Raw genomic sequence first — 27925 nt, 5'->3', positions numbered from 1 at the left:
TAAAAATTCATCACTTTATTTTACAATATTACATTTCAAACAATGTCTCAAAAATCCAGCTTTCTTTTTTCACAATTAATAGTACATTTATAGCTCTGTTCTACTACTAGCCAATACAGTGGTACCTCGGTTTACGAACTTAATCCATTCCGGAAGTCCGTTCTGAAAGCGAAACCGTTCTTAAACTGAGGCGTGCTTTCCCTAATGAGGCCTCCCGCCGCCGGTGCCCTTCCACTGTTCGGATTCCATGATAAAGTTCTCAAACCAAGACACTATTTCCAGTTTTGCGGAGTTTGTAAACCAAATCGTTCTTAAATTGGACTGTTCTTAAACCAAGGTACCACTGTATTCATAACCAACTTGATCCAGTATTTCTATCTGTTCTATTACTAGCTTCCTCGGCTGCTCCTGCAGAAACTAGACAAAATAAAGCCTTGAAACTAAATACTCTGAGCACACCTGTGATCCCAAATACTTAAAAGGAAGTTTTGTTTAAGTGCTATGGAACTTGCTTAAAAAAGAAATGTGGTTAGAAATTGTAAACACTGCACCTCAAAACAATACAGAAGGCACGATCCAACAAAACCCAAATAATTTTGAGATTTAAGCTTTCGCTTAAGGGTAAACTCAACATTACACAGAAAGGTCTGTTACATCACCCTGACCTCTTTTAATTGGCAAGCAACTTCAAATTGATGAGCAGATTTTGAACAGAGGGTAGGTGAATAGAAACAGAGCTTCTCATCCCCTTTTTTGACATCACTTTTCCTGCTCAAAATTCCTTCTCCCCAGTGTCTTTTCTCCCCAATGTGTTTCACATACAAGCAGAGCACATATGTGGAACAGTGTGGGCAGGGCAGTTGGAAAAGGGTGGTTTTGAGTGAAAATAGTAAGCAGAAAATAGATTCCTTGGCTCAAAACTGCAGTCTTCCAAAGTTCATTTGTATTTAATTACAAACAAATATTGCAGCCCATTGAAATAATACAGGCATCACTTTTCTGGATTCTGAACACAACTATTTGCATATATCACATTTGCCAAAGCCATTTCCAACTGTGGTTTCCATACATTTCCCCAAAAAATATTGGCAATCCTAAAACAAATTGCTAACGTTGAGCTTCCTTCCAATGCTAAAAAAACCCCATAAGATAAGACACTGCAAAAGTTCAATTTGCATAAATGAATCAGTAGGAAAAAGCACTCCCTTCTGCCTTGGATATTCAAAACACAATTTGGTTCTTGGTAACCTTTGCAACTCCTTATAATGAAGACTAGGCTGTATACAGAAATATCTTGGAAATCAAAATTACAGCTCTCTCCTCCCATAGCTCAGGCCTGAGTTCTTATGCCTGTAAAAGTCATTTGAAAGGTGTACTGGACAGCAAACTGAATGCTACTAGTTCAGTTGGCCATCTTTCCCATTCTTTTCTACTACAGGGGGGACATTTTACCTTTTTAGAAAGAACCCTCTTAAAAAACAACAGGAGTGTCCATTCAGTTGAAAGTTGGTTCAGGAGAAAAAACGCACACACAAAATGCTCATGCTATGGAAACCAGTATGCCACCTTAGATAAAAGTGTTTGAATCCAGTCTGAAGTAGTTTACAGCACGCACCAGCATTTTCCATTTATATATACATTTTTTCCACAGTTGCCACTGAAGTGCTTTTTGTACCACTTGGAAATATCTTCCATTCAAATCAATAGGGCTGTCCTCCAAGTAATGAATTATGAACCAGTGTGCTATAAACATAGATTTCACACTGCCTTGTATGTAGTCATCAAGCCTTTGAAAACTAAACATAAGCCGCATTTCATAACTGGAATTCAGAAATAACATTTCTTTATACAACCAACAAAATAAAGGGGAGGGGGCTGCAAGCAAAAAAAAAAAAGGTCTGTCACACATGAGAGAGAGAAAAAGAGAGAACGTGCTTCTTTGATGAATGGATCAACACCACAAATGTATATGCCTGAATATAACCAAACAGCTATGCAGCGCCTATCAATTTTTCAAGCTGAATAAGATTAATAGTACAGTCATATGTGTGTTTACTCAGAAGTAAGTCCCGCAATGTCAATGGACCTTACTCTGTAGTAAGCATGGTAAGGATTACAGCCTAAATATATCAGGAAAAAATGTGCCAGGTGACGGGACTGGCTATTTAGGAGAAGAAAATGGATATTATATCCCAAGGCATCATGCATCTTTAAGATGTATAAATTCGGGGGGGGGGGGGAGTTAGAACATGGGTCTTCTGCCAATTGTATAAAAATATACAATTTGTCCCTGATTAGAAATTCAAGTAGAACACATTTTTAATTTTAATACTTCAATGCAGGAAAAAACACACACCTACAAATAGTTTTTAAGGAAGGAAGGGATCTTGATGACTATTTCCTATGATTCATTAGAATATGCTGCTTTGATACTGACATGTCTGATCAAGCAAATAACCACTAACCTGAAATTTCAGTCCTTCCTTTACTTTTAAAATTAAAATAGTGATGGAAATAAAAACAACATGGAGGTAAGGGTGGGAAGTCAAAACATTAAGGAAAATGTGTGTTGAAGTTGTTTTGTGGGGTTTTTTGTTTTGCTTTTTTGAAATTCAATAAATTTTAATATTAAAAAAGGAAATCACTTGTGGTCACATAGTTACTTATGTAACGTCTGTCAACATTACCACTCAGAAGAAATAATTCTGACAATAAAGTCAATTGTGAATTTGTCCAAAAACTGTTTTGAGTGCTTAGATGGTTCAAATTAAACTATAGTGCGCTTGTGAGTTCACAATCGGTTTGTATATAGATTTACACTGATTCATCAAATCCTGTGCAAACATGTGTTTCACTCTTTGGTAATTGTTTTTTAAATGCCTGAGGCTGCAGGGCTATACATACGTACCCTGGGAGCAAGTACTACTGAACTCTCAGTAGGCATGTATAGGATTGCACAGCAAATCCAGCAGTTATTGGAAAGAAGCTTTGACTGCTTACTAAGCATTAAATGAGCTTTATGAAAATGACATATAATGGCATAAATAACATAGCATGATAATAAAACATTTATCCTAGGAATAATCCTGATGCAGAGTTTGCTGTCCATTTTTCAAAAGAGTGACAATATACATTTTTTAAAAACGTGAAAAAATGTCAGAAATTATAGTTCCTAAAAAAAAAAACAACCATACACCTGTACACTGCAACTTTCTTTAAAGACTACATAGATGTTTTCGAAATAGTATACTTATAAAAATTACAGAATAATTCCATTTTGTTGAATAATGTGCTTTTGAGTACCCCCTTATATCTTAAGTAAGCTGCTGCTTCGGTCTAGGAATTCTTGCCCTGAGATTTCGAATCAAATAAATAATTAAGAGTCTGAAATAAGTTCAAGTCATCTATAAGACACTGCCTCCCTTTAAGAACATGTAAACATAGGAAGTATTTTGTCAGTTTCCACCGCTAACCCCAGTGTTACAATCTGAGGAACAGCAATCCAAAAAAAAAAAGGAGGGAGGAGAGCATGTGTCCATTGTAATATATTTTTAGGCTTGACCACAACCATTTTTTGAACTTATATGTTGTTGTTGTTCATTTCCCAGGGGAAATCCAAGCATTTACTTATAACACGTAGCTGTGAACCAACGACTCTTGCATTATGCATGACATCCAACACGATGCTTCAAGGCACCGATTTTCACATGCTTATTCTGGAAGGGAGGAATGGTGCAGAGCTCGATGGTAGTCTTCTGAACTGGTGACTTGTTCTGGTATATCATAGCCTCTTAGAAAAGGTCCGGTGTTTTGCTGTGCAAAGTAGTATAGCTGCCTTGCAAACATGGGCTCAACCTTAAAAGATAAAAAGGTTAATGGGACACATAGCCAGATGGTCTGATTCATTCATATTGAATATATATATTAATCATGACAAGTCAACGGAGTTCCACATTAGAAAGCATTTCATTTGTGTTCTATCTAGTTTCATCAATTCCAATGGACTTGCTGAAGATACTGAATTTTATCAGCACATGCTTCTTTCCAGTAACAATCATATACAGTGGTACCTCGGGTTACATACGCTTTAGTGTCCTTACAGCTAACGCCTTTGATCCTCCTTTATTTAGGGCTATTTAGCCTATAATTCACAAAGCTGTTAAGCCAGAACATCAGTGCACCAGTGTCCTAAATGGCTTAATTAGGTTGTGAATCAGATTGTTAATTATAAACAATTGTATATTATAAACAATACTAAGAAACATTCAGCAGAAGAATTAGCTGTACAAGATCACATTATTTGACCAAGGTAATCTTGGAGAAATAAGATGATCTATGTTTTGAGCTTCAGCGTAAGTTGTTTTGAAGTACACGTAATACCTGCAATTATCATATAAGTTACAGTCGTACCTCGGGCTACAGATGCTTCAGGTTATAGACGCTTCAAGTTACAGACTCCGTTAACCCAGAAATAGTACCTCGGGTTAAGAACTTTGCTTTAGGATGAGAACAGAAATCGCGCAACAGCAGCAGCAGGAGGCCCCATTAGCTAAAGTGGTGCTTCAGGTTAAGAACAGTTTCAGGTTAAGAACGGACCTCCAGAATGAATTAAGTACGTAACCAGAGGTACCACTGTACACACATACTAGGAACAAGGCCCACAGAAATCAGCAGGACTTGTTTCTAAGAAACAGGCATGGCACTGTCCAACATTCTACTACCGTTTCATGTACACAGAAGCCTATACACATGTACGAGCGCAGGCTTCAGAACATACCAGGTCTGAGATCCTTTATGCGTCTTGGACTAACATTTACCTGAAACATCTACTGCCTACCGTGAATGACGACAAAAATATATTTTCCCTTGCTGAACATGGTCTTCCTAAAAGTATGGCGCTCCTGCATAGCCCTGGAGATAGCAAAAACTCCACACAGGCATACAAAGGGAGTGGTAGGGATATTTGAAATGTTATTCCACTTCACTATGTGAATTGCCTACTTGATCAGTTGCAATAAGAGCTAAATCTTCCTTACATTATCAACTTTTACAGTTGATTGTTGCAGCGGAAATTGTAAGAGAGAGAGAGAGAGAGAGAGAGAGAGAGAGAGAGAAAAGACCCGCAACCAAACATAGGGTGGTATCTACTTAAATCTACAAGTAAAATGATTTCTACCCACAATGGGATTTCCCCACTCCTTCCCCTGCACATGCCCTGCACTACCCCCAAATCTGCTCCAGAGAGAACAGATTTAGCGGGCAAGGGGGGGGGAGGACAGGGGGGAGTCCCATTGTGCAGGCAGAAGTCAATCCACTCATGCAAGGAGTCACTCAGTGCTACGTTGACACACAGCTTTTAGGATAAAGTTACAGTGGTACCTCGAGTTAAAAACTTAATTCGTTCTGGTGGTCTGTTCTTAACCTGAAACTGTTCTTAACCTGAGGCACCACTTTAACTAATGGGGCCTCATGCTGCCGCCATGCCACTGCCGTGCGATTCCTGTTCTCATCCTGAAGCAAAGTTCTTAACCTGAGGTACTATTTCTGGGTTAGCGGAGTCTGTAACCTGAAGTGTCTGTAACCTGAAGTGTCTGTAACCTGAAGTGTCTGTAACCTGAAGCATCTGTAACCCAAGGTACCACTGTAACTAATATGATAATTTCAGGTATTATGTGTACTTCGAAACAACTTACGCTGATGCTCAACACATAGATTATCTTATTTCTCCAAGATTACCTTGGTCAAATAATGTGATCTTGTACAGCTAATTCTTCTACTGAATGTTTCTTAGTATTGTTTATAATAGAATGCACAATTAACAACCTGATTCACAACCTAATTAAGCCATTTAGGAGACTGGTGCACTGATGTTCTGGCTTAACAGCTTTGTGAATTATAGGTTAAAAGGTAAAGGGATCCCTGACCATTAGGTCCAGTCGTGACCGACTCTGGGGTTGCGGCGCTCATCTCGCTTTATTGGCCAAGGGAGCCGGCGTACAGCTTCCGGGTCATGTGGCCAGCATGACTAAGCCACTTCTGGCGAACCAGAGCAGCGCAATTTCCCGCCAGAGCACTACATTTTTATCTACTTGCACTTTGACGTGCTTTCAAACTGCTAGGTTGGCAGGAGCAGGGACCGAGCAACGGGAGCTCACCCCATCATGGGGATTCGAACCGCTGACCTTCTGATCGGCAAGTCCTAGGCTCTGTGGTTTAACCCACAGCGCCACCCACATCCCTATGGAATTATAGGCTAAATAGCCCTAAATAAAGGAGGATGAAAGGCGTTAGCTGTAAGGACACAGAATGCATGGAGCATGTGGTAAGTGGGAGGAGGGAATCACTATGGAAGTAAGGGGGTGAGATTTCCACTCATCCACTTTGCTCAAAGCATAATTTAGTACAGCTTTGTAGAATGCTATAAAAACATCAACACAGCATGAACAATTGGTGGCAAGCCAGAAAGCCCCCTCTTTATAGTTCATGTCTAGTTTATTTAGCAGTATTGAAATAAACCGTGATTTCCAATTTCAGAATATTTGAATTGTTGTAACGTTTAACTTAAATCAGAAGTGTAATCAAAGATGTGAATCACTCAGAAACTGGTGTTGCATATTTCCAGGCGATTATTGTACTTAAGGAAGTTTCAGTTATACGGTACTGCCTAGCTGTAAGAGTGGTGATTTACATTTCATTTCAGTGCTATTTTTCAACATTATTTGAATATATTGGATTACATTAATTCACTTTAAGCATTCACCTTACCCCCTTTAATATATTTGCATACCCCTAGTTTCAAGCAAATCAAATCGTTTATACTTACATGGGCTGTAATTTGTTTTCTTTGCCTTTGTGGATCTGGAAACTCTTCACCGAAACACAACACAATCTGGAATCTAGGCAACGGCCGCCCATGGTGGGCAAATACTTGTAGTTCTGGAAAGCCAACAGAAAATACTCAAGCTATTATGTAGGACTAAACTTCAGAGCTATGGCAGAAAAACAAATATCATGGAAAATCAGCCTATAATACTGATCAAAAGATGTGGCAATGAGGATGGCAAAAGACCTAACAAAATCTAGAATCCAAATCAGTACATATCTGCAACATCCTATACAGCAATGTTGAAAATTGTAAACTTCCCTGGTTTTCCAGCTTTCTGATCAGCTACATAAGCGTAACAAAATTTCTCTCAATTTGGCAGGACATTACTGTTTCCAGTTTATTGAGTGCTTCCAGGTATGCCATGGTTGTCTCAAGCTGGGAGAAACCAGAGCTGGCTGGCTTCCAGAAAAGACCCCAGATTTTAGAGGAGAACCTCTAAAATATGTATGGAGAAGACACAAGTCTCCCACATGCCTTTAGCGGAGTTACAATCTATTATTTGTTCACTCAGAATTGTATAACTGGGGGTTTATGGGGATTTTACAATAAAGACTATTGGAATCCAAAAAGGCAAATCTATAAAATGGTGCTTCCATTTTTTTTTAAAAACCCCACTAAATAATCTGTTTAAAATATTCCACTTTCAAATTTGCTGGAGATAAGAAATGTTAATTTCAGTCCAGTTTTTTCTATATCCAGTCCACATATCACAGTCTCTAATTAAGCAGATGTGTTTATATTAGCCCATTTGATCTCACCGAAGTAAAACCTGAAGCTGCACAATCTTATATCAATGTTATTTTCATTGCAAAACAGCCAGTGTTGTACATACCAAAAGTTACACATTACTGTATAACTGTAAGTGTTAGCACCCTGGACACCAAAGACTAAAGGAGCATTTAAGAATGCAGATAAGAAAAAAACACCTTCTGAAATATTACACCACTGAAGAGCAGGCAAAAAAAATGTGTGTGAGAAGCATTATTAGCCAACAGTAGGACAACTGGTGAGCTTACATTACATTTCTCAAGTGAAGGCTAATTAGAAATTTTTAGCAAATTAGGTAATATTTCAGCTCATGCTATGGTCAAATAGACTGAATGTGTCTCCAGCTCCTTCTGAAACCCACTGCTATGACAAAATAAGAAGCTTGCATCACACAACCTACAAGGATGCATTTATGACTGTAACATACATACCTGACAAAAACTGCTGAGTATCAAAAAGTTTGCATGTCTGCTCCCTTTCCAGTTTGTTAGGCCGGTCGTTGCAAAATGCCAGAGGACCATCCCAATAGATCCTGCTTTGGCAAAGTCTCTTAGCATAGAGTCCGTCAGGTGTCATCCAGAGTATTACTCCCCTTTCCAGGTGGCTTAAGGATTTTTCAGTTATTTTCCTCTGGTTGTGATCTTCCGGATAAGGGAAAAGAACTTGGTCCAGCCCGCTGACCTCATAACTTTGGCCATGAGATATTCTGCACCCCTCAGGACTTGAAGTAGTGACTTCTTTCACAAGAGTTTCATGGTAATATAGACAGATGTGCAATCGACAATCTGAAAGCATATTTATGCAGAATTGTTGTTAACCGTTGGACACCAGACAATGGCATGTCATGTAATGTCTACAAGGAAGCTAAGAAGCATTGAGGTTGAGTGACATATAGCATCTCAGAGATGTGGCTTCAAACCACTTTTCAGTGGCAGACTTTGAACCTGAGAATGCATATGCAATTTTAAAACCACTTGCTAGGAAATTAAGCACAGTGGGACTTAAATATGTGTATGATTGTGCCACACAGCAGATTAGCTGGGGAAATGCTGGTTATGAGGGTATTGGCATAGTGATTCCTATGATTCACTGAGTTGAGCTATGCAGTAGCCTTGCTTGTTGGCCAAGTCAAAATGCAGGTTACTTGATAGCTGATAGGTAGCTGTTCCACAGGGTTTTTTTGGTGGTGGAGCATTGGAGCAAGTAACAAATATGGCTGTTGTGCTGCAGGTATGGGCAGCAAGAGGTAGTTAGTGAAATGAGCCACCCTTACACCAAGATAACACATCTACAAACACGCCACTAAAAATAACTTTGTGCAAAAGCTTAAGCAGTATGGAATTCTTGTCAACATGTACATTAATGGGAATTGACTAGTAGTTGTGCATGAACATCAGTCATAATGTACACTCACATGACAGGATGGAGAAAGTTTACCAAACCATCAACAGGGAATGTTACAGCCGACGGTATGAGTCGCTGCCAAATGATTTGGGGGGAAATTAACTGATCAGTTGTACTTTAATGCCTGGTTGATGTGCAACACCTCCACATACGTTTCACTGATTGCCTGGGTAATCCACATAGTCCCCGACAGGATAATTTTGGTTATTTAAATATTTATATGCGGCTCTTCAGTGGAACTTCCATAGCAGTTTTCAAATATAATATAAAATATTTACCAACCATCTAAAGAGAGGAAAATATATTCAAGTGTCTGAGATAATCCTTTGCTTAACACTGAAAGGATAACATGGTTGGTGCTAAACAGGTCATCCCTGGGAGAGAACTCCACAGATAGGAACTTCTATTGAGGAGGAGCTCTCTCTGGTTGCTTCCTACTTTGACTGGCCAATAAACACACCACCTAATCAACTTTGGCCACCATTTTCCAACATCATTTGGAACCCAGGCACATTCACTAGGCATTGCCCAAAATTCAACGCATATTGACTGGGCACTGCACAAAATTCCTTGTTCATGTTGTCTGTGAACATTCTCCACACTTCATATAAATGTGCACAACCAACATGTATGCACACCCTGTATTCACCTTATATTTTTTAAACCAAATCAGACAACCAAACATTGATGGAAATTTCACAGTTATCCTCTCATCTGAGCTCACGGGGAAAGGGTGTGTGTGTGTGTGAAACTTATCTGGAAAGTTATGAGAGGGCTCTCATGAATTCATTGTTACGTGCCAATTGTTGAATTATTTATATACCTGACAATGGAAGAGCTTCACCAGACCTTATGCTCGGCTCTATTGGGATCCCAGGAGTCTGTGCCTCGGGTGGCGCACAAGCGTAAAAGGTTCCAGTTACCTGACAACCTGCTTTCACAAACAAAAAGTTTCTGTTCACAAACTATGTTGCCAAGCGGTCCAAAATCCATTGAAGGCTTACTCCCTCCAGTCTGAGAAATTCACCTTCCATTTCAACCTGAACACATTTTGTTTGTTTGTTTATATGCTGTCTTTCAGCAGCGCTCACAGGTAGTTTACGAAAACCTTGGCAGATGCTTCCCTTCTCCTGGACTCTGGATGTTTCGGCTGAGTTTGGAGGGCCTTGTGCTGGCTGCAGAGATGGATCCCTTGGTGCTTCTGTACTTCCTCACACTAAGTGGTACCTCGTGGATGCTTTAAACCAGCGGTTCTCAATCTGTGGGCCCCAGATGTTGTTGGACTACAACTCCCATCATCCCTGAGCTCTGGCCTTGCTAGCTAGGGGTGATGGGAGTTGTAGTTCAACAACATCTGGGGACCCACAGGTTGAGAAAGGCTGCTTTAAACCATTGCATGACTCCAGAAGGGGCATGGCACTGGGAATGACTTCAGGGGCTTACTTTCTAGTAAATGTGTTTAGTTTTTCGCTCCTCCAAGGTACTCAAAGTGGCATGTGTGGTTCTATCCACTTTAATCTCATAACAACCTTATGGGGCAGTAGTGCCAACTTGGGCCCCAGACTGTGGGTGCCCAGCGCATGCACGCTGTGATGTCCTGTTGTGACACTGTGATGCCGTACCACAATGCAATGTTATGGTGCATGTGCGCTCTGCTGCCGCAGTGGCGACTGGGCCAGGGCCTGCACCTTTGTCGCAGGGCCTCTATTGGGGCCTGCTGCAGCAGTAGTCGCACTCTGGAAGCATGTCTGCAGCTGCAATGAGCCCCAACAGAGACCCTGCAGCAGAGCACAGGGCCAGTCGCTGCTGCAGTGCCACAACACCAGAGGCAAGGCAGCAGGCAGCATGGGCAGGGGGCAGAGGCTGGGTACCCACAGCAAAAAAAATTTTGTGGGTGTCTGGGCCCCTGTGGCCCCCTGGAATTGGCAGCACTGCTATGAGCCAGGCCAAGCTGGGAGATAGTGACTAGTCCAACATCACCCAGTAAATTTTCTGGTGGAATGGGAATTTAAACCTGGGTCACTCTGATCCTAGTCCAGCCCTCTAATTACTACATTGCACAGGCTTGCAGCCTTAGAGTGAAGGCAGATTTAACATTTATACAGCATTGGAAACAGTATGGAATGCTTTCACTAGATTGCATCCAAATCTACTTGTCCCTCTTAGGCTAAGCACTTAGAAAAAGAAAAAGGAAAGCAAGAATGCCCGGTTGTGCAAGTTTAAAACTAAAACCTACTTTGCATAGGATCAGCTGGCTTTGTGATGTCACAGAGCTAGGAAACCCTCAAGGGGGTTCTTCAGGCATTCAGCTTTAATGATTCATGGTTAGGATTGAAAGAGATGCAAAAGCATCTAAGTGATAAACTCTCCCACAGAAATCAATAGGACTTAGAGAAGTGGTTGACTTGGGGTGTATCATTGTGCCTTAAATATCTGTTCATTTATAATGTATTGCGTTGAAATCAGCCAGATTCACTCATGAGCTAGTAGGTGAAAGAGGGAAGCCAAAAATTAATAAAGCAATATGCTTTTATTTGACAGGCTTCACTGAACACATTCCATGTTTATGAAGCACTTGGAGCAGCGATTGCCAATTTTGGAACCTGAGTAATAGGCAGTGGCACCGCACTGCAACCACACAGGCAGCTGGCAGGGTTCATTTGGTACAGTATGAAATTCTTAACCTCAGGGCCATGGGTTCGAGCCTGACGCTGGGCAAAAGATTCCAGCATTGCAGGGGGTTGGACTAGAGGACCCTCACGGTCCCTTCCAGCTCCACAGTTCTATGATTCTATGCACACTCCATAGCCATGCAAATATACATGCCCCACAATCATCCATTCTCAACCCCATCTGCCCTCCAACAGGGAACAGTGTTTCAGCCTTTTTTCAAGCTTAATTTGTTTTTGGCAAGGGGAGGGGCGTCATCTTCCTGGAGAGTGTGGCTGAGCAGGAACTGGTTAACCCACTCCAGGAAGTTATCTCTGTCTCTCTCTCTCTCTCTCTCTCTCTCTCTCTCACACACACACACACACACACAGGCAATTAGGCTTGGGGAAAGCCATCTATCATAGTATTTTATTTTTAAAAAAACTAATTGCAGGAGGGGAGAGTGATTTTTTTGGGTTGCAACAGAAAAGAAAGAAGTCTTTTCTGAGAGAGCCAGTGTGGTGTAGTGGTTAAGAGCGGTAGTCTCGTAATCTGGGGAACCGGGTTCGCGTCTCCGCTCCTCCACCTGCAGCTGCTGGGTGACCTTGGGCCAGTCACACTTCTCTGAAGTCTCTCAGCCCCACTCACCTCACAGAGTGTTTGTTGTGGGGGAGGAAGGGAAAGGAGAATGTTAGCCGCTTTGAGACTCCTTCGGGTAGTGATAAAGAGGGATATCAAATCCAAACTCCTCTTCTTCTTCTTTCAGGCCAGACTACAATGGGTGTGGTGTGAGGAGGGGTTACTGTGGGCACCAGGAAAAGCTTTGGCAGGCACATGTGTGCTTGCATGCACCATGTTGGTGACCCCACTATGCAGAACAGGGGTGCCAACTTGGCTAAAATACTGGAGGATGCAGGTAAGCCCTGCCCTACATAATTGATCACATGATGTGGTGCACACACACCATTTGAATGGCAATGCCCATGAAATTTGGAGGGCCCTGGCCTCCTGAAATATTTTATTTTGGGGAGTCAAAAAGACCTCAGCCCCTAGGGGTTGGCTCTTATGCAGTAGAATAACATCAGTTTTGTCAACACTGAAAAGCTTTCATTATGTGCACCATCCGAAATAGGCCCATTTGACTTACCTACTTTGCCTCGTCCATTATTCTGACTCTTCAAAGTAAAAGCACTCCACACTCCTGTGGAGATTGCACCATTTTCTTATACTGAGTGCTCATTGTAATGGAACCTTAGAACATGCTCCAAAGTTAACCACTTCTGCAAGTCCAATTGATTTCAGTGAGAGGGATCTTGCAAGTGCTTGCGTATCCCTTAAATGAGGTTTTAAAGTCCTTACTTTTGGCTGCCTAATCTGATTCATACCATTGTACTTTCTTCCAACAGTGGAATGCACATATAGAGTTTTCCCACTTTCCAAGGCTTCCCCATTCATTTCAACGAAGAGGGGACGTTTACATACACAAAGTGCTAAATATACTGAGCAGTGTCTTCTAATGAAATGAATGAGGAAATCCACTTTACACCTTATTCGCAACCACATGGACACAGCCACTGGGTCAGGAACCACAACTTCTTTCACAATTTAAATAACCACCAGATACAGCTCTGTCTAAAAACACTGGAATCTTCTTACCGTTCTGACATGCTGGGCTTTGCCAGTGGTGGTTGCGAGCTGCAAAAGGAACACTTGCACACTGGTAGGAGATATCGGGGTGTGACTGCTCTGGCATATAGTCCCTCCAATTACGGTCATGAGACACCATGTAGCTTGGCACCTGCATGTTTAACGAAATATTACATAATGTGGTGGTGTTTTTTTAATGCATTTTTTTTAAAGGTTTTCCATCACAGTTCTAAGGAGAAAGAAAACGCATCAGCAAAGTATGTCAATTCACAATGCAATTTTGCAAAAAGCAGGTATGTGCGGCCAAAACCAATAATACAAAATAACAAAAGAGGACGGGAGAGGCATTAACAGATTTTATACGGCATGCAAGTCAGGCAAACAGCTCTGAGTAGGGGTCCAAGATCTCAGAATAGTTGTGAGCCTTACAACTTCAGACAAAAGTACTGTTTTCATATGCTGCAGGAGAATAAAGATCCTCTGGCCAATGAGCTCTCAAAGCAGCTGTGTGGTCCTTCCAGTGCTGTCAAACCAGTCTCTTGGCCATGAATAAAGTGTGCAGGGTCAGGCTGTGGTGTCCCACACATCACATAATGGTTTTAAGGTATAGGGACCCCTGACTGTTAGGTCCAGTCGCTCTGGGGTTGCAGTGCTCATCTCACTTTACTGGCCGAAGGAGCGGGCGTACAGCTTCCGGGTCATGTGGCCAACATGACTAAGCCGCTTCTGGTGAACCAGAGCAGCGCACGGAAACTCCATTTACCTTCCCGCCGGAGTGGTACCTATTTATCTACTTGCACTTTGATGTGCTTTCAAACTGCTAGGTTGGCAGGAGCAGGGACCGAGCAACAGGATGTCACCCCGTCACGGGGATTCGATCCACCAACCTTCTGATCAGCAAACCCTAGGCTCTGTGGTTTAACCCACAGCGCCACCCGTGTCCCCATATAATGGTTTTAGTTATAGTTAATTGCAGACAGAATCTTCAAGCTTTCCCACCTGGACTACATGCCATCCTCAAAATGTCCAAACACAAAATGCTCTCCAGAGTCTTTTGCAGTGTTCTCTCCAAAACCTGCTACCAGAGATTATTTGAGTACAGGTGCCAGGGGGCAGAACATGGGACTCTATGCACACAAAAGATGTGTTTCATCACCGATCCTTAGGCTCTCCCCTACAAATAATGAAGATACAGCACCCAATGTCCCCTTGGAAGAGGAAGCGCACATGAAACTGATGCATTGGTACAAATCCAGCGTTGTTAATTAATTTTTTTAAAATAACATTTACAGGGGGATGTAAAGATTTGAAATTTATGAAGATGAATACTTGGACTGCAAATGATGAAACAGATATGAAATGTAATAAGAGCTAATAGTATGGGTTAAAAAAAAATCGGATCACAGCAACACCTATGAACTCTTTGAGAACATTTCTTAAGTTGTGGTTGTACTCTTTGCTACTCTTTTTCAATCTCACACTAGATCAAGGAATGAAACAGCAATGGTATCAGTACATCTTCATCATTTGACATCAAAGCTAAAATACATCCATATTATATATATGTATTTATACATACCTGAGGTGGTAGTGCAGAGTAAGACGAGTTCATGGTGTAAGTATTATTCATAATCATTTGGGGATCTTCCATGCTAAGCTGTTTTGCTCCTGTGTATATAAAACAGGGAGATTTACGCATGTGTATCTTGAAGAACCTTGTGAAAAAAGTAGCTTGCACATTAAAAATGACATTGTTATTGCTTCAGTCTACTTCATAGCCATGAAGTTTGTTGGTATGCTTTACTGATAGGGGATAAATCTAGAAGTCTGTCACTGGAAAACTTTATCAGGATAAAAGACAACATACATGCAAATCACCCGAATTGTATAATTTATTTGCTTACAGAATCAGGCAGAACTGCATCAGTTATTTGAACCCTAGGTGCTTCTATTGTAAACCTATATAAACAAGCATTAGATTTTTAATTCACCAAACTTCATTGCTTAAAGTAATTATAGTGCTGTTGTATATCCCCATCCCACCCCAGCACCATCTCAATAAATGGGATTGTTTCGTATAATACAAGATTACCTTTCTTTGCTCCTTCTGGTACTATTCTGTACACTTTATAGGGGTCTGATATATCCAGCTGGCTTCTTTCAACGAGTTCTTCAAAGTCATTGCTCTTGTTCAAAGCACACCGCAGTCTTGTTTTCCAGGTGGGGGGATCTGGCTTATCAATGCCTTCTCTGAACTTCCCTTTAAACAGAGCCCAAGCCTGGAAATATTGATGGTGGTTAACATCTTGTTTTTAAAAACTCCTTTAAACATACCTATACTCAACAATATAAATAGCACGATACGTGTGTTCATCGTGGAAGTTCTCTGATGGGACTAACACTAGCTTTTCCCCTGCTGCTATAAGATTTTCACTTCCCTAGGCATAGCTCAGCAAACCAAATTTCCAACGCAGTGCAATTTTTCAGGACCCAGCAGAGAAGACTGCAGAAAAAGAACTAGATGTCGTTCTAGATTCATAGTAGATACTTCAGTTCTACAGGAAGTATATAGACCCTGTGCCATTTGCAAAGGCCCTGTGCTATTTTAGTTCACTGCAAAACAGCATGGAGTAGGCACAACATGTTTTATTTCTTCATTTATGAATTAGATAGTTTCTGTCCCACCGTTCCTCCAGTATGGAGCACAGGGCAGCTTAGAACAACAGTGTATAAAATGTGTGTGTGTGTGATTTTTATATAATAAAAATGTAATCCGTTGAAGGATCTGTAGTGCTGCATCACAATTCTGAATTTGCATGAAGTCATGATAGCTTGGAGGGACACTGAGAGGGGGGAAAGCAATTTTAAACAGTGGCATTGTATAAAGATACTTTGGAATATTTGAGGAATCCGTGTCCTTTATCTCTCTCGCCTGAGGCAGCTGAGGAATGGAAGACGGAGAAGTTTGAGTACAGCATGAAAGGAGAGACACTGAAAGTAAGGAAAGGTGGGTGCTTTAAACAACAGTAGAAGTTTCAGTAAAGCATGGATGGAGGAACACTGAGAGGAACAAAGCAGTGATTTTAAAGAATGGCAAAAGTTTGAGCAGAGCAAGCGGGTCGGGGAGGAAGACAATGTGGGGGAGGAAGTAGAAGAAGAAGAAGAGAAGAGTTTGGAGTCTCACAGCGGCTAACAATCTCCTTTCCCTTCCTCCCCCACAACAAACACTCTGTGAGGTGAGTGGGGCTGAGAGACTTCAGGGAAGTGTGACCAGCCCAAGGTCACCCAGCAGCTGCATGTGGAGGAGTGGGGACGCGAACCTGGTTCACCAGATTACGAGACTACCGCTCTTAACCACTACACCACACTGGCATTTTAAAGCAGTATTTGAGTACAGTAAGAAGGGAGTTTGGAAAGGCTCTTGGTAGTGGCGCCCGCCCTGTGGAACCCCCTCCCATCAGATGTCAAAACAATAAACAACTACCTGACATTCAGAAGACATCTTAAGGCAGCCCTGTTCAGGGAAGTTTTTAATGTGTGATATTTTAGTGTATTTTTGGTTTCTGTGGAAGCCGCCCAGAGTGGCTGGGGAAACCCAGCCAGATGGGCGGGGTACAAATAATAAATTATTATGTTGTTGTTGTTGTTGTTGTTGTTGTTGTTGTTGTTGTGTTTTCTTTTTGGTATTATCTTTTGTGTTGTACCCATCTCTGCTATTTTTTCTTGTTAAAATTTGTTTGTTTTAAAAAAGAATACCCTCACTGTCACGCCATCCCTGCTTTACTGTTGTTGTTTAAAATTGCCATTTTCCTCTCAGTTTTTATCCACTCCCCACTTTACTCAAACTTCTGTTTAAAACAGCCACTTTTTTCCCTTTCAGTGTATCTCCCTTCTTGCTGTACTCAAACTTCTCCCTCTTCCATTCTTCAGCTGCTTCACATGAGAGAAAGAACGAACACAGAGCCCTGTGCAAATGGGGTGTAGAATAGGAGAGAGGAAGCATGAAAATGGAATGCTCTGTGTGCACGGAAGAATTGAGAAAAGTGAAGAGGATGGTGGCAGGGAAAAGGGAGTGAAGGTGATAGCTGGGGTGCAGATGGAGGGTGCAAGGGGCATGGGAATGGGGTTGAAGATGCAAGTACAGTGGTACCTCGGGTTAAGTACTTGATTCGTTCCGGAGGTCCGTTCTTAACCTGAAACTGTTCTTAACCTGAAGCACCACTTTAGCTAATGGGGCCTCCTGCTGCTGCCGCGCCGCCGGAGCACGATTTCTGTTCTCATCCTGAACCAAAGTTCTTAACCCGAGGCAATATTTCTGGGTTAGCGGAGTCTATAACATGAAGTGTAAGTAACCTGAAGTGTATGTAACCTGAAGTGTATGTAACCCGAGGTACCACTGTTGGGTCATTAAAAGTCTGCAGAATAGGAGGGGAGTAGCTTCATAACTGGGCAGAAGACGAAAAGGGTGCTTAGTAGTTGTGATGTGTGGGAGGAGGATACAGAATGTTACCATGCAAGTGGTTTGTGTGCAGTGGGAGCGAGTTGCACAAAAGGAAGGGGAGGTGAAAGCATGGGGTGAAGGTGAAAATGGGTGCAAACTGGGACTTCAGAACAGAAGACAGAAGTGAGTTCCCAAAGGTGAAAAAGTGAGCATGATGTGGGAAGCTCAAAGTCTAAGAGGTTAATGAGGGAATGGCAGGCAGTTGGCGAGTGGAGAAAGCAGGGGTGCAGTATTATAATAGATATATAAATCAGGCTGCAGTTAACCACCTATAAGCTTTCCTGTTTTTATTTGTGTATTTATTATCACATTTTTATCCCACCTTGTTCCTCCAAGGAGCTCAAGGACACAGTCCTCCCCTTCTCTGTATTATCTTCACAACAACCCTGAGAGGTAGGTTGGACGGAGAGTGTGTGATTGGCCCAAAGTCACCCAGTTAAGTTTCAGGCCTGAGCAGAGATGCAAACCTGTGTCTAGTCCAGCGCTCTAACCACTATACCACACTGCCTCTCAGAAAGATGTCAGAGATTCTATGCAGGCAGAAGGAATGGCAGATTTTTTAGGACCTTAGGTATTTTAAACAAAGTCAGACTCATTGGTCCATCTGTTGTCTCCCCCAGCCCTACGTTGAGACCTCAGAGATCAAACCGGGGACCTTCTGCATGCAAAGTAGATGCTTTACCACTCAGCTATGGTCCCCCTGACTATATAAATAAAAATAATGCAGCTATGGCGGCAGATGCAGTCCCAGCTTCTTCTAGTCTTCTCATTCTATGTGGCGCAGAGTTCAATAAGAGCCCTGCTTGCAGACAGCACACGATGGGAGCAAGGATGTAAAAACACTCAATCTTTCATAATTGGGATGTGCAATCTGTGACTCTTTGGATGTGCTGTACTCCAGTTGCCATCAGACCTAGTCAGCATACAGTGGTACCTCGGGTTAAGAACTTAATTCGTTCTGGAGGTCCGTTCTTAACCTGAAACTGTTCTTAACCTGAGGTACCACTTTAGCTAATGGGGCCTCCCGCTGCTGCTGTGCGATTTCTGTTCTCATCCTGAAGCAAAGTTCTTAACCCGAGGTACTATTTCTGGGTTAGCGGAGTCTGTAACCTGAAGCGTCTGTAACCGGAGGTACCACTGTAGTCAGGAATTATGAACTCTTGTTTCGTATCACGCTGAGGTGGAAATAACTTCTGCCAAGTCCAGTCTAGTCACTGGAATCTGCAGGTAGCTAAAAGGTAAAAACTATTTTCAAGTCAAGAGATGGCTTTTTAAAAAGACCTGTCACAGTATGAGTTCAGTACACAAAGCTAAGAAAGCCATACCAACGTTTAACATTAAGGCTGAGTAATTAAGGAGGGAAGGCGTTGCTTGTGGAATCAACCAGTAGCGCAAATGGTTGCTTTTAAAAATGAGTTACTATTAAAAGTAATTAGCTACATTCATTTTAGCAGAAATGGAACAGTGTTGCTGCAGGTAATACTATTCAATAACAATCAACGGAAGGAGTTTTAGAAAGGAAGTCTTGCTAAACAGTTATTATGGTGCTTGCTGAAGTTTAATGACAAAGGCTGCAATCCTGTTCAAAATTGTACACAAATTCCATTGATGTCTACAGAATGCAAGTTTGTGCAACTCGGAGCATCATTGCAGCCATAAAGAGTCACGCCTTGGGGTAGTTAATCAAATAAGGAAGAGGGAATTGTAGAACATGGAAGGAGTCTTTCAAGTGTGACAGGAAAGCAGCTTGGCTGGCATTTTAATTCAGAAGCATCTAGGATGCTAGTTGGGTAGAAAAGATAATTCTGTCATTGACTGGTGATCATTTAATTTCTCTCTTAAAGTCGGAGAAAAGAAGTGCCCTAAAATAAAAGACCCTCCTAATTCCACTCTCCAGCAATTCTAATAGGGGCAGAGTCCAATCTACCTCTTGGTTTCTTCAGTCTACACACAGTTTAGGGAACATCTAATATTTCTTTAACTAGTCACAGGTGAGCCTCTACTGCTAGGGAAAATGTACTTTCACTTGTTACAGGCTAAAAGTTACAGAAGGACCCTGTGCCTTTGTGGAATTTGCCAGTGAGGCTGAAAGTGGACAGAGGGTGGAGTTGGACCAATGAGCTCTAGCTTCATATCCCAGATCGGCCAGGAAGTTTACTGAGTGGCCTCAGCCAAACCTATCTTCCAGTCCGATCTACCTTGCAGACTGTTGACAAGATAAAATAGCCAATTCCATGTACGTTACCCAATGGTCCTAAATCATCTAACTGCACCTGGCCCTAAATCTGGAACCAGTTCCACTTAAAAGCACGGGCCGTTTCCAAGTAAATGCACACTTTGCTTCTGATGGGAGACTGGAGCCAAACTTGCGCAAGGAAATGCAAACAGCCCCTTCGGCTCTGGCTGATATCCAAGCCACTGGATCGCAAAATCTGCTAAATCTGAACTGCCAACCCCTTACCTTGAAAAGAGCGGCGTCCTCCTCTCGGTTGTAGTCCTGCTTGCCCGCGTGCTTCCAGGGGATGCGGAAGATGCTCTTCTCGTCGTTCTCCCACACCAGGCCCGGGTACTTGCCGCTGTCAATCTGCTCGATCAGCCACTGGCGGAGTTTCCCGTTGCCGCAGCTCACCGAGCTCATCCCGCCGCCGCCGCCGCCCTCGCTGGTGCTGTGGATGCCGCGCTCGCCCTCCAGGTTCATGCCACGCGCCCAGCCGACGTCGCCTGCTCCGGCGCCTCCCCTGCTGACGGGAGGGAGAAGGGTCACGTGCCACGCGCCAGACACACACGCGCGCGCTTCAGCGCCTCCGGGCTCTCCCGCCGCTCCTTTCTCTCTGGCCCACAGAACGCGCCGTTCCGCAAGTTTAGCGGGAGAAGCGCGAACTTCTTCTCCACACCCACCTTTCGCTAGCGGGCAAGCGAAGGTCGGGGGCGCCATGAAGGGGCCGGGCAACCACAAATTTCGGTGCCAGGGCCACCATGCACACTTCACGGCGCCCACGGTCGCGGGGTCAAGTTAGCACTCCTGGTATCCAGAGTGAGAGAGAGAGAGACCCGTTTCACGAGGAAGCAGAGAGACCGTTCGCTCGTTTGGCGCCAACGCAGAGTAGCCCCTGCTTATGCCGCGTCTCCCTCGCTCTCTCGCGCGCACCTCCTCTCCTCGCAAACACCTCAGAGCGGCCCCTGAGGCGAGCCACAAAATGGTGCCGCCCTCCCCGCCAGGGAAGAAGCACAAGGGGCATAGAAAGGGGGGAGGGGTGTCTGCTGCCCCTGAGGAACCTGCCGGCCGAAGCCGTCGCCTCACCTTCGACGTTTTTCCACCCCTCCCGCCCTCCTGGTCACACTTCGCCTTAACCGGCTCTTCCTCGGAGCACACGCCGAATTATCTTTCTCTCTGTGTGTGCCTGCTTCGTTTTGTGCACTCCTCCCCCCTCAGAGCCGTCTTTGGTGTGTTTTTTCCCCTGACAGGCAACCCACATGGCCCAAAGCCGCGCCTCACCAGCTCCCACTTCCCTGTCGCCTTCCCTCTCCTGCAGACGCTCATCCGTCCCCGCTTCCTTCCTCTATTCTGGGCTTCCTCGCGGCTGGCACGAGCCGGACCTCTCCTCATACTCACCGAAGCCCCTTCCACTCTCTCCCCGGCCGCCGTCCTTCTCTCTCTCTCTCTCTCTCCCTCCTTCCTCTCTCTGTTCAAACCCCCCGCCGAGGCCTTTCCCCCTTCGCTTTCCCACCCACGCCGCGGACTCTCCGCAGGAAACTCCTCACATTCGCTCGCCAACGCGGCTGGCCCTGTTACCGTCATTCCCGCCCGCGCGCCCCGGCCCAGAGAAGGCCGAGAGGGGACTCGGCTCCGAGCAGCCGCTTCGCCCTCGTGACACATTTCCTCTCAGCCGCCCCTGAAGCGCTGGCTCACAAACCCGCGGCCGCCCCGGCTCGGCGGGACTCCCGCCCGCGCGGCACGAGGGGCGCCCGCCGATCCAGACCGCGGGGGATGGCGCTGCGCCGGTGGCCAGACGCGCCGCCTCCGCCGCGGCTCTTGAGCGCGTTTTCTCGGGCCAGCCCTAGGAAAAGGTGTCCCGGCGAGGATCGCGGCGCGCGTTGGCGCAGCTGCGCTCAAACAGTACTCTTTGGCCCCTCGCCGACTTGGAAGCACTCAAACGCTTATAAAGCACTCAGCGCAATGCCGTGGGCTCCCACGGGGTGCGAGGCCACTGGCGCCCCCTTGGGGGCGTGATTTCCGAGTAAACGTGCATAGGATCGGCCTGCTCCAGCGCAATCCTGTGCCTATTTATTCGGCATTAAGTCGCGCGCAGGGTTTGTTTAAACAGCTCCCTAGTAAATGTGTGCAGCCTGCGAGTCAGTGTCTTCGAGTTTCGCGGGCATAGCTGTCAACTTTTCACTTTTCTTGCGAGGAATCCTATTCGGAATAAGGGAATTTCCCTTAAAAAAAGGAAAAAGTTGACCGCTATGTTCGCGGGGCTTGCGAGTAAACCTAGAATCCAAGAGTTGGAAGGGACCTTGAGGATCATCTAGTCCAGCCCCCTGCGATGCAGAAATATGCAGCTGTCCTTTACCCGCGATCTTGGTATTATCAGCACCATGCTCTAACCAAACGGAGCTACCCAGTGGTAAGAGGATCGCGCGGCTAGGCTGCTACTGCCGGACATCTTCCAGCCACGCTGAAAATCGATGGGAGTTGTTTCGACAATGAAATACATTGTGGGTATTATGTAACCAGTCAAGGCAGGATCTGCGGAAATTCTGGTGCTGCGAATGAAGACATCAAGCCTTTGCTACTGCCCTTAAGCAACGAGGTCTTCCCACCCCAAAGCAGGTTTTCGCCCATAGAGATCAACGGTAAACAAGCACACCTGCACAAATTCTACATTAACGAATATCCCAAAGGGCGATTACCGAAGCAAAGTGCTTTGAAAAGCCACACAGGCACATCTCCACCCCCACCCCCCACCCCAAATAAGACGATCGGTATGTATATAAACATTATTTACACCAAAACACAAGCATACTTACTGAACCACGAAGCTAAGCACTATAAATAAACGCTGCGCACACCGCAATGCTTACGTGTGGGCCGCAGGAGACTTATACAAGGAAAGGCACAACCCCAGACTCACTTTCAGTGCCACTGGACCCAGTGGGGCTTCCTTCTGGAACTGCACTGCTGGTGGAGTGTGCAATGCCTTACAGAGATCGGCGGCTACATTTACTTATCTACATGCAAATAAATATTTTTACCAACGGGTGGATGCTGTCTTCCTATAGGGAAGCAGAGGTGGTTGAAGTTTAAAAAGGGAATATAGACTGTATAGTAAAAGTGAATGTATTATATTAAGTACAGTAGAGACATTCATTGAAATGGAATAAATGGGTAATCATAGACCCCCCCGGCGGAGGCAGGATTGCGTTTGCTCACATCCACCATTTGCTCTCGCTCTCCCTTCGCTCCTGGTCTTGTCCTCCCCTCCCCCCCCCGTCGAAATTTCGACGGGAAGCTCCCGGCAAAGCGCCTGGACAGGGCTTCATGCCCTTCTATAAACTAAAATCTCGTAGGTTGAAATGAATATGAGCTGCAGGGCTAGTTATGCGCTAAGTATCACTTGGTCCAGGTTCCTTCCTCTCCCGCTTCTTTCATTCGCCAGGCCGTTTTCCCGGGAGACCTGGCGCTTGCTGCGCCCCCCACCCCACCCCAAAAACAAGAATCACCTTCTCTTTATTCCTGCATTGCAGGAGGGTTGGGCTAGATGGCCTTTGAGGCCCCTTCCAACTCTTCCATGATTCTATGAACTGTTTGCTTTCCCTCTCCAAACGGTGGCCATTCCCACGAGATGACCGAGACTCGCATATACTTTGTCCCTCCCTCGCATCCTTCCTTGAGCTTTCCACAACCCACATACAGCTTTCAGAGAACCCGAGCCCCCAAATTCGGGGGGCGGGGTGCTTTCCTTTTTCTGTCCTCCTCTTCAAAGCTGGCAAAAAAAAACACACAAAAAAAAAAACCCCTTGTTGAAATTCAACAGCTGCCTCGGTTGGTCTCAGAATATACTTTGGTTCTCTTGTGCTGCGGGCAAAGTTTGTGCTCGACCTGAAGTCTTAGTCAAGCCTTAAGCTGCTCCCGTTCCGCTTTCCAACCTTAGAATCACAGAATTGTGGAGTTGGGAAGCGACCCCAGAGGGACATCTAGTCCAGCCCCTTGCAAATGCAGGAATCTTTCCGAACTCGAACCCAGGACCGTGAGATTGAGAGTTCAGTGCTCTAAGGACTGAGCTGTCCCAGTCACTTCTGTTGCTTGTTCTGCCGTGGCCCAGGAGACTGCGGTCTGCACGGCTGCCTCCTGTGAACCAACACACCCAACACACCTTTTTAGTACGTTTCTCAGAAGACTGGGGGGTCAGTCGACTGCACCCATCTGTTATGCATAAAGAGAGTAGAACCTGAGAGTAAGCCGTGCGGGATCAGACCCAAAGTCGGCACGGTATCCTGCCTCCCACAGCAGCTAGCCACACACTTACAGGAAGCACAAAAGGGAGGCATGAATGCAACGAGGAAAGGGCCACAGATCAGTGGAAGAGTGCGCAGAATCACAGAATTGTAGAGTTGGAAGGGACCTAGGGGTCATCTAGTCCAACCCCCCAGTAATGCATGATTACCAGTTCGAATCCCCTGGTAAGATGCCTAAAACAATGAGGAGGGGAGGAGGGATCTACCTCCGGTTGGTAGAGCACTGAGACTCTTCATCTCAGGGATTGTGGGTTTGAGCCCCACTCGGGGTGAAATGTGCCTGCATTGCAGCGGGCTGGACTAGATGATCCTCGCTCGGGGTCCCTCCCAACGCTGCAATCCTGAGATTCTGTGACTTGTGCTATTGGGAGCTGGAGTCCAGTAACATCCGGATCGTGCCCCAGTGAGTTAGATGGGCTACTGGTCTGACTCGGTATAAGCCAACTTCCTAGAAACCTCCCCTGCTGCTTTCCCTCTTGCAGCCAGATACACTGCCTCTGATACCTGAGGCTCTATCTAGCTTTAGGAGAGGGTAGCTAAATGAGTACTTGCCTGCCTGCCTTCATATCACCGTAACATACATTGCCTATAGGTTCTCCCAGCAATGGCTTCAGTTACCTTCCTCTAGGGTTCATCCACCCCACATGGCAGCTCACCTGTGCTCTCTGTGCGAATGGGTCTGGGGGCTGGAGGGACAGCGCCCCTTCCAACAACTTTTCCACTCTTCCAGCTGCGCGAGAACCCTACCGATGTCTTAATCATCTGAAGCAATCAAGAGAAATATAAATATATCTGAATCCTATTTACCCACCCACCACTGCTGCTGCTAATCTAAAGAGCATGATTAGCTTGAAAGGAGAGTAAATAGGAAGGTCCTCAAAGTTTAGGTTACCAGGGTCTTAAATGCAGAGTCTGGGAATCAAAGGATAGTTCTGGAATCACTTGATCTCCATTAAGATCGGGCAGCAGCGTCGAAGTCTGTCCTAGTAGAGACAAAAACCTCCTACCACCTCCGAGGTGAGCTCTTAGGACGAAGGGAGGTATATAAATCTAATAAATAAAAACAAAATAATTTTTAAATTTGTTCTCGTGCGTTTTTCTGGGCCAGAAAGCAGCTCTGGTCCAGGGAAGCTCGCGATGACCCATCACACCTGTTCCCCTCTAAGGCATCACCAACTTGATTTTTTAAAAAAGCACTTCCGAAAGACTGCGGCATCAGAAGAGAAACTGTCCCCTACAGAGTCCAGTAGCAGGCTTTTTCTTACTGAATTGGTCTAAACTTGCAGCAAGCTTTGGGGGAACACATCATTTTCCTTCCCTTCCGGAAGGAGAGCGCTGTGCGGTTCGAAAACTTGCTTAATATAATAGAGCGAACTTTCTTATGCTAAAGGGATTTTTAGATCCATGCGGCTGTGCCGGAGACGAAACCTGCGGAAACTAAAACTGCAGAACTAAACACACTTGCAAGGCGGTAAATCCCACTGAACTCAGTGTGGCTCACTCTGGAGTAAACATGCTTAGGGTCAGTGTCAACGTACAGGCGTATTTATTCTGAAGTAAAACCCCTCTGTGCTTGGTGGGGCTTACTTTCGAGTAAGTGTACGCTGGGCTACAGTCGTGAAGTGGAATCCTCTGCACATTATGCACTGCTGGGAAGGGTAAATGGGTGTTACTCCCTCGTGTGTTTAGGATTGCAATCTTAGCTGCTCCCTCTTTCTAAGTGAAGTGTATAGCTAGGGTCAGAGGAAAGAGTATCTTTGCAGAATATTTGCACAGAATATTTGCACAAACAGGGCTGAAGTCTCCTAGCTGAAGTCTGCGGGGGCGCTTCCAGAAGGTCGCTATTTTCGGGTGGGACTCGGGTGGCAAAGTCAGCTTACAGGGCACTTTTCAGGGTAAGGAAAGAGGCAGCCGAATGCGCTGGACAGTAACGATTGTTATATGACGAAACGTCGTCTAACCTCCCCGTCGATCAATCGGAATGGACTAAGCTCGGTAGCGCGAGCCTCGCGAAAGAACGTGGCTCTCGGGTTGCGATCAGAAATAAAAGAAAGACCACCCGGAGCCTTAGCTTCTGCAGCCTGCAGCAGTTGTGGGGTGAGAAACCTCGCTTGGGCAGGCCTTAACCGAAAGGACTAGGAATCCGGTGGGTAATTTGCTTCCCAAAAACATCGCCCGCCTCCCTCCTTTTAACAGAACAGACCAAAAAGAAAGAGGGAAACGACAGGCCAGGAGCCCAATCTTTAGCCACCTTTCTTCCCGTCTCGGCACAAAAGAAGTCTCAGCCACGTGATTCGGCATCACCTCTTCTTGGGCCAGGATCAGACCCACATCTCTGTCCCGCACCTGCCCGCCACGCCACGCGGTCTCTCCGGAGTACTACGAAATGCACTTCATTCATAAAAGACAACGAACGCGATCTCGACTAGCAGAGATAAGGGAAGCGAAGCGGAGCCGCCGGAAGGGGTAGAAAAGAGATTCAACTTGCAAAAAGGGCTGCGAGAGGGAGAGGAGACGACGCTTTAGAACAAGAACAGGCCAGTTAAGCCCTCACACCACCGAGATGAACTCGAGAGGCGGGGATGGGGGGTGGGAATTGCTTTGCTAATGGTCCGTATCCTGAACCCGTCGCTGTATGGCCTTCCGATCATCACCTATGGCTGCAATAATCTTATCCAGATGGAGAGAAGTCCTACGGGATTCAAGGGGACTAGGGCAGGACTGCGCTTTGCAGCCACGCATTGGTACCCATAGCTCAGTTGGTGGAGCACGAGACTCTTGAGGGTCGTGGGTTCGAGCCTCAACTTGGGTAGAAGGTTCCTGCGTTGCAGGGCAGGGTTTGGGCTAGATGACCCTGGTCTCTTTTAACTCTACGATTCTATGCATTTGTCCCCGGTTTACTCTCGTCACGACCGCGGCTGCGCGCGTTAAAGAGTCGACTGGCTCAAGATCACCAGGAGGGCTCGGAATTCGAACTCGGCTCCCTCAAGTCCAAACTCCAGGACTTCTTTGCTTTGCTTTGCCTCGCTCTCCGATGAGTGAACTCAGTCTTAACACAGGCTGAGGGTCCCCGTGTGCCAGATCTATAGAGCACCTGAAGGCGGTCAAAAAGACCTCACTCCAGAGCGGGATGTCTGGAGCACGTTTACTCCGAATTAAGTTCCATTGGACACGGAACTGGCTCCCTCTCCATCATCAACTGTCCCCGCCACCCCCTGAATGAAAAGAGGGCGATCTGGCAAACTTACCTCTCTCTCTTTCCTCTCTCGCGGAGGGCGAGCGCAGAGCCTTTTCTCCAAATGATCTTGGAGACGTTGGGGGGCGGGGAGCGAGAGAGAAATCAGATTTCAAACCGGAATAAACTGAGCCGCGAGAGAGAAAGGGGAACTCTCTTTTATGACCCAAGCGGAGAGCCTGAGGAGGGGGGGCGGGGCTTTAGGGGCGGGGCTTGACAGCGGGATGAATGCTGGATGCGTCCCGTTAGAGGGCGTTTCAGCATCAGAGAAGATGCGCAGAAGAAGACGTAGGGCTTCCTCCATACATCCCCGCGTTTC

The 27925-nt window shown here is 45.2% G+C and overlaps 1 protein-coding gene across 2 annotated transcripts; it reads right to left on the bottom strand.

The window, feature by feature from the left end:
* Positions 1-27709, bottom strand: IRF4 (interferon regulatory factor 4). 2 transcript variants are annotated; one of them, XM_081014893.1, is made up of 9 exons: positions 27620-27709; positions 20317-20596; positions 15447-15633; positions 14934-15022; positions 13364-13505; positions 9882-9992; positions 8086-8439; positions 6824-6936; positions 1-3855 (listed from the first exon to the last, which is right to left on the bottom strand). In XM_081014893.1, the coding sequence occupies exons 2-9, from the start codon at positions 20551-20553 to the stop codon at positions 3712-3714; spliced, it is 1377 nt and encodes a 458-aa protein (XP_080871019.1). In that variant the 5' UTR covers positions 20554-20596; positions 27620-27709; the 3' UTR covers positions 1-3711. The 2 variants fall into 2 exon arrangements, with proteins under 2 accessions (XP_080871019.1, XP_080871020.1); XM_081014894.1 differs by having other exon boundaries at positions 9882-9989.
* Positions 27710-27925: the final 216 nt, after the last annotated feature.

Source organism: Podarcis pityusensis (assembly GCF_964106645.2).
Source record: "Podarcis pityusensis genome assembly, chromosome: 7".
NCBI classification, from domain to species: Eukaryota; Metazoa; Chordata; class Lepidosauria; order Squamata; family Lacertidae; genus Podarcis; species Podarcis pityusensis.
This window is presented reverse-complemented; position numbering and strand designations above follow the sequence as displayed.